This window comes from Acipenser ruthenus, chromosome 27 (genome assembly GCF_902713425.1).
Source record: "Acipenser ruthenus chromosome 27, fAciRut3.2 maternal haplotype, whole genome shotgun sequence".
Lineage (NCBI taxonomy): Eukaryota > Metazoa > Chordata > Actinopteri > Acipenseriformes > Acipenseridae > Acipenser > Acipenser ruthenus.
In genome coordinates this window covers 19,309,200-19,316,508 of record NC_081215.1, presented here as the reverse complement: position 1 = coordinate 19,316,508, position 7,309 = coordinate 19,309,200, and the positions used below count along the sequence as shown (strand labels likewise).

At 34.9% G+C, this 7,309-nt stretch overlaps 1 protein-coding gene across 1 annotated transcript; it reads left to right on the top strand.

Moving 5' to 3' along the window:
- Positions 1–1,174: 1,174 nt before the first annotated feature.
- On the top strand, positions 1,175–3,507 carry LOC117432118 (myoblast determination protein 1 homolog). Its single transcript, XM_034053621.3, has 3 exons — positions 1,175–1,956; positions 2,200–2,278; positions 2,410–3,507. The coding sequence occupies exons 1-3, from the start codon at positions 1,444–1,446 to the stop codon at positions 2,643–2,645; spliced, it is 828 nt and encodes a 275-aa protein (XP_033909512.3). The 5' UTR covers positions 1,175–1,443; the 3' UTR covers positions 2,646–3,507.
- Positions 3,508–7,309: the final 3,802 nt, after the last annotated feature.

The window sequence follows — 7,309 nt, the reverse complement described above, 5'->3', positions numbered from 1 at the left end:
GTATGTGTTAATGCATTTCCTTTCAAACAATTACTGAAATGTACCCGATTAGTGGGTCTTAAAACAGTACGCCACACTTTAGAACCATTGTTAAAACGACAACAAAACGACAACATATGTGCACAGATGTATTGTTATGTGGTGTCTTTAAATGGAGTCTTACCATTTGTAATGGTTAAAAGGAGAAAAAAACCGTACATTTTTGCACGGCTATACCCTGCGCAACCAATTGGTAAAGATCTATAGACGCACAATACTAAAAACCATTTAATGTGTATATAAAATACTGTGATATTTCAAACAGAACAAATAATGGTACAGTAGTTAAGACAAATAGCGGAGCGAAGTTTCTCTATAGTGCATCACTGACAATAACGAAGTCTTCCTTAACTAGCCTAAGTACAGCTATGGCCAATTTTTTTGCATCACCTAGAATTTTAGGATTGATACATTTTTTAAACTCATTATATGAACATAATGTAGATATTTTATTTAACATCATGTAATCAAATAAAACTACCAAATATAGCGCACATGTCTACAATAAGCCATAATAGCAGTATAGTATTTCATGTTAGATTTTGAAATGTCACATTTTTAATTTGTCAGTTTTTCATTAAATAGGCCTACATGGAAAACTTCAAAGTGGTATGTAATTCAATATGTTAACGTAACATTATTCAGCAGGTTTCGTTCGACTTTATGAAGCAAAATTAGTTAATTCTATAGGGTGACGCAAAGCTGTAGACGCTTGCATTTTCCAGTGTCTGGATCCTAAAGATAACAGCGGCATACCCTTTCAAAAACAGCCATTGCAGGATTGCATTTATTTAAATTTCAAAAGTGGTGCTATTGCTAAAGTTTATTTTTGTGGAGCTAAAGCAAATAAAAGAGAGCTTTTAATTTAAAAAAAAATAGTAATAAAAAGTTTTCTTGCAAACGGTTATTCTACATAACACAAAACAATCCACTCTCAGTCTCCCTTAGAACTTTCTCAAAAGTTCACAACTTTCTGAGAATGAAAACTAGCCCCTCCCAAACTGCCAGTGCGCTGTCCAGCCTCCGCTCACTTTGATTGGTTCTCAAGACAAGCTGTCCGCTGGAGTACCACGCCCTAGGCTCTCGAGCCCACATAAATAAGGCTGAAAACTGTGGGGTCAGCATAGGTACCCAAAGGGTGCTTCATTAGCAAGGCTTGCAATTGTAGAGATAAAGAAAAAAGCGTATCTGTTGTTCAACAACTGAGAACATCCTTTGGAGGTTATTATTAAACCGTATGTTATAGAGAACTCCTTATTGAAAAAAAAAGCTTCAAACTATTGAGACAGTATATAGTTAAAGGCTGAAAAGCAACGACAAGAAAAAGAAAAAAGAAACAGCTGTGAAACATCTGACATTGGTACAAGTTCTGTATCTCTGGGCTTGAGTTGCCAGTCTTGTATAATGGAGTTATCAGACAGCACTTTCTCATTCAGCACCGCTGATGAGTTCTATGATGACCCCTGCTTCAACACCAGTGACATGCACTTTTTCGAGGATCTGGACCCAAGGTTAGTGCACGTGGGCTTGCTGAAGCCGGATGACCATCACCATCACAACGAAGACGAGCACGTTCGGGCTCCTAGCGGCCACCACCAGGCAGGCAGGTGCTTGCTGTGGGCGTGCAAAGCCTGCAAACGAAAGACCACCAATGCTGACCGGAGGAAGGCTGCTACGATGAGGGAAAGGAGACGACTGAGCAAAGTCAATGATGCCTTCGAGTCACTGAAAAGGTGCACCTCTACAAACCCCAACCAGAGACTGCCAAAAGTGGAGATCCTGCGAAACGCCATCAGTTACATAGAGTCTCTGCAAACTCTGCTCAGGGGGCAGGATGACAACTACTTCCCAGTCCTGGAGCACTATAGCGGTGACTCTGACGCTTCCAGCCCACGATCCAACTGCTCGGATGGAATGGTGAGTGTTTTGTATTAGTCAACGGTTCTTTGAAGGGCTTTATATAAAAATAAAAATAAATGCTATCCTGTATATATTTAATAGAGGACACTGACCACATATCACGCTTGTTTAAATTTTAAACAGAACTTTATACAATGCATGTCATTGTACACAATTATACGCCTGTATTGACATCAAATTCTAATGTTTGTTTGTTTTTTTTCAATGTAGTAACCACTTGCTTTGATTGTGTTTCTCCAGATGGATTTCAGTGGCCCTCCTTGCAACACCAGAAGAAGAAACAATTATGACAGCGCTTACTTCACAGAAACACCAAATGGTAAGTGTCACTACCCCACCACCAAAGACAACATGACATGTAGGCTACATTTTTTTATTATATTTTAAAACAATTTGTAAACAACTGAACTGGATTTCTTTTCTCCTCTTTTTTTTTTTTTTTTTAAACAGATTCCAAAAATATTAAGAAGTCCGTCATTTCCAGCTTGGATTGCCTATCCAGTATCGTGGAAAGGATTTCGACAGACACCTCGACGTGCGCGGTGTTGCCACTCCCAGAGAACGGAGCTGAGGGTAGCCCCTCTTCACCGCCGGAAGGATCTATCTTGAACGAGGCCACCATCCCGTCTCAGACCAACTGTACCCAGCTCCCGCTAGACGCCAACCCCATCTACCAGGTGTTATAAAGGCGTCGTAATCAATGACAAATGACTGTCGAACAAACTACTACATTCTTCGAATCAAAGAATATTCCTTTAAAGGCTGGAAAGGTTTGCGGTAATCTTGCGATATAACCTACTGAACAGGGGATGGCCGAGTTTTCCAACAAGAACAGTTTTCAGATCCCTCAAAGGCGAAGTATCCCACGAATTTCTATTACTGAAACAAACCGAATCGAAAATATGTCAGCGTTTATCACTTTCAAATCTGTTGGTTTATTTTGACAATGCTGACAAATTAGACCTTGATTTTTCTGTAAGAAATACCTTACATTATCTGCGACTATGACTAGGATACCGTTTTTTTTATTGTAAAACCATGTATTATTTATAAAAATTATATTCATCTTTTTATCTTTAATTGTTCAGGTAACATCATTTAAGCGACATTGATCTTACAGTAACAAAATACTGTTCAATATGCAAAATACAAAAAAAGAAACGACGTGTTATGTTTTCAAATATTAATTTTACATATTTAAGTGGCTTATTTAATGACCATTGCTATTTTGTAGGACAAAATGTAAACATTATCTGAACCATCTCCACTGCTTATTTCCTGGAAAAACAAAATCCAACCCAAAATGATCCTGAAATTTGTGGACCACTTTTGTAATGCTCTCTTCTTGTGTATATTTGTAAATAAGAGTTGCTTTGCTTAAAAAAAAATACTTTTAAATATTTAATGTTGTTTGTTTATAGAAATGCTGGGTTTGTTGTGCCAAAACTTTATATTTATATACATATTAAACTGTGTGAATGTCAATGATATTGTCAAATCTTCTTTTAAATAAAATAAAATAATAAAAAAAAAACATTAAGGTTATTTATGTCCAAAAACGAAATCTGTCGTCTCGTTAGTAGTGGTTTGTTTATTTTCACCAACTCAGAAAATGAACTTTCTGACAGATTATATATCAACAGCAATTTGAGAACACATAAGAATCATCAATATACTTGGCTAAGTTATCTTTAATGTCTGAGTTGTTTGTTTACGAACATAACAACATAAGAAAGTTTACAAATGAGAGCAGGCCATTCGGCCCATCTTGCTTGTTTGGTTGTTAGTAGTTTATTGATCCCAGAATCTCATCAAGCAGCTTCTTGAAGAGTGCCAGGGTGTCGGCTTCAACAACATTACAGATTTTATAGAAACTCTTTATTGGGCGCATTGTTTCTTTATGATACAATGAGAACACTTTAGAGCTGTATAGGGAATCCAGGCCATACGAGTTTATTTAATTTTTTTAAAGTATAAATTAAACACATTTCAAGTGTTTAGTTTGTTAAGAAAAGTCTCTCAATTTGTAGTGGTTCCTCCGCCCTAGACACTTCTGTAATTTTCTGTGACCTTTATTTTGCTTAGAAGTTTAAAGAAAAAAAAGGGTTCCAAATAAAACTACAATGGGTCCCATACATTTATGTTTAACATTTTATAGGCTGTACAAAATAAAAAGCGAAAAATAAAGAAATACGAAACTAATTACGCTAAAATAATTTATTATAATACGTTTTGCAAGATTATTATATATATATATATATAGTACAACTTTTTAACTTTAAAATGAATACGTATTATATATATATATATATATATATATATATATATATATATATATATAATTTGTTAAAAAAAACTGTAAAATATAGCATATTTGTTGAATTTGTCAAATCATCATATATTCTTTTCAATTGTTCACTTGAATTTGAAAACTTCAATTCAAAACGCGAATGACTTCATATTAATGTACACTATGAAACACATACCTTTATTATTATTATAGGCCTATTATATATATGAGATATATATGAGAACATAATTTAGATAATTTATTTAACATCATGTAATCAAAGAAACTACAAAATGAATTCGCGAAAGTCTACTGTGAGCCATTTTAATAAGTACAGTGTTTCAGGTTAGATTTCGAAATGTCGCATTTTTCAATTATTGTCCGTTTTTCGTTAAGTAGCCTATATTGAAAACTACAAAGCGGTATGTAATTCAATATGACGTAACATTATTCAGCAGGTTTCATTCGACTGATGAAGCAAAATTAGTTAATTTTATACGGTGGTACAAAACTGTTGTCTGAACCGCGTTGAAGGAGTGTCCCGATTTAAGTCGGCTGCGGAGCTTAACTTTTGGTCAACAAAAAACACCTAATAAATAAATAGAAATACTGTAACATCATTTACCCAAACCTCATGCCCGACATGTTAAACGCGATTTAGTAGTTTAATAATACTGCAATGTGTTTACTTGCGCGTCTAAATTATGTTCTCAAACGATTTAATAGGCTAGCAGATTTAAAACATGTGTTCACTTCTTACATTATAGGCCTACAGCACACATTAGCAAGTGTATAGTCCAAGACGCTGGCCAGTTTTCATCGATACAATTAATATAATCACTGTTAAGAAGCAAAAGGCTGAATGCCACCCTATGGTAATTTATTAGGAGACGGCGTATTAATGCATTTTGTAAATAGGAACTACAGTATGCCCAGATTATAAAGAATCTAGTATATGTTGCCCACTATTACAATGAGGTATGTTATTTTAGCACGTGTCATTAAAAAGATCTCTGTCTATTTTAGGTGTCCTGGAATGCAGGGGAACATCACTGTTACGCAACTCGGAGCTGTATATAGTCAGTAAACTCGTTTTCATGTTCTAGCATTACATGTCTGTTTATTGCGACAGTACACGGCTTATTGTTCAACCTGTTCCCAATCTATTATATTGTATTGCATGCCTGCATGATTTTATTTTTCGTGAATATAAATCAAGCATTATTATTATTATTATTATTATTATTATTATTATTATTATTATTATTATTATTATTATTATTATTATTATTATTAGTAGTAGTAGTAGTAGTAGTAGTAGTAGTAGTAGTAGTATCAGAAAGTTTATTACAATACATTTGCATAGTTTTCCCATTGCTACACAATGCATTCACCATAGTTTGTCTTTACTTTTTAAAACTTTGCTATGTTTTTACTATGGGAAATATGTAAATCGCTGCGCTGCCAAAATAAAAAGAAAGTACCGGTACTAAACTAATGTGTATTAGCTTTGTGCTTGGCAGTGCATGTCAAGTGCACAAAATCATCAATTTATCATAATGGCATCATAGTGCAAATGTTTAAATGGAAAAAAGTGTACCTAGTATAGAGAGGTACCTCATTTTGAGGTGTTTAAAACGAGTGATACACGATTACAAAGAATGGGTCCCTTAAAGGTAACACTTTTTTTTTTGTTCTCTTCGAGTCGGGTTTATGAATTCAACATCAGATTTGTTTTGCCAATACTGACAGGTAGATGGCTTCCACGCTACTAGGAGACAAATACCTCCGCGGCTCAGAGCAGTATTGGCTGTTTAGTTTGATCAGCATACTATTCTGAACAGCAGTGCCATCTCGTGGTACAACAAATCGAACCTTCCAATATGACAGAATACGGGGTTTGCACACAGCAGTCTGTGGTCCGGTTAGCAGCCTCTCGCCATGTCCAGCCACATTCATAAAACTTTATGTCACAGCTTGATTAAAGATCGTTTTGTTTGGGAAAAAAACATCCTGCAACGTTACAGATTGTTTTAAAACGAGAATAAACCCGCTATGGAACTGGAAAAGCTTACGGAACATAACGCGATCCAAGCCGGACCTTGATCCCGGTGTTGTGAAATATCCTCATCCCACCGGCTATACATTACATTGTACAGCACGCTACGTCATATAACGGTTCATAACTCCTACATATTATTATAATGTAAAAAAGCACAGACCCTCCAGTGCTACCAAATATAAAATAAGTTGAATTCGTGTCTTATTTAATGTTAACGCTTGAAAGACAATGGGGTTGCAAATGTTAGGCTCGTATATAATACTACGACTACGACTACTACTACGACTAACAATAATAATAATAATAATAATAATAATAATAATAATAATAATAATAATAATAATAATAATAGGATTCAACTACAACAAATGACTTTGCGTCAAGGTCATGTAAAGCTATTTTGGTTTTGACCACTGTGCTTTGAAACGTATAAACGATGTGTATTAGGTGAGAAAAATAAATAAGCCTTTTGTGTAATAAGTATTTTTGAATTTTTTTTGCCTACAGGAAACAAACAAACAAAAAAAACGCACTCGTTTGCAACGTTAACTGTACTTTTTTGTATTATTATTATTCGATCGAATAATAAAAACAGCACACAACTATTTCATGTAAGTATTAAAATGTATCTGCCGTCTGTATTTACAAATGTATTTACAAAAAACATATTGAATACTGTATGCAAACTAGAAGACTCGTTGTAGTCTATGTAACCTACTTAATACGTAAATCACAAATGCCTTTTGAGAGGGATAATCTTACACCACTTATTTTGAGCAGCACAATTAGATCACCTGAAATGCTAACACCTTATTAACAAACACATCCTTTCTGTCACGCGCGTAAACAAATATAATGGCAATATAACAGCACGTCATGCAGGTAAGCCGACTATATATCAGGCTTGAATAATGCAGGATCCTTTTGAAAGACCGAAATGTTTAGGGAGAGCACGCACCTGTTACCAAAACTGTATCTCTCGGCCGTCAAGTTAGCAA

Bases quoted from the DNA above. Each gene is read 5' to 3' on its own strand.
- LOC117432118 (XM_034053621.3), top strand. From the start codon at position 1,444: ATGGAGTTATCAGACAGCACTTTCTCATTCAGCACCGCTGATGAGTTC. The intron at 1,957-2,199 runs GTGAGTGTTTTG...GTGTTTCTCCAG, and splicing joins CCAACTGCTCGGATGGAATG to ATGGATTTCAGTGGCCCTCC. The intron at 2,279-2,409 runs GTAAGTGTCACT...TTTTTTAAACAG, and splicing joins CTTCACAGAAACACCAAATG to ATTCCAAAAATATTAAGAAG.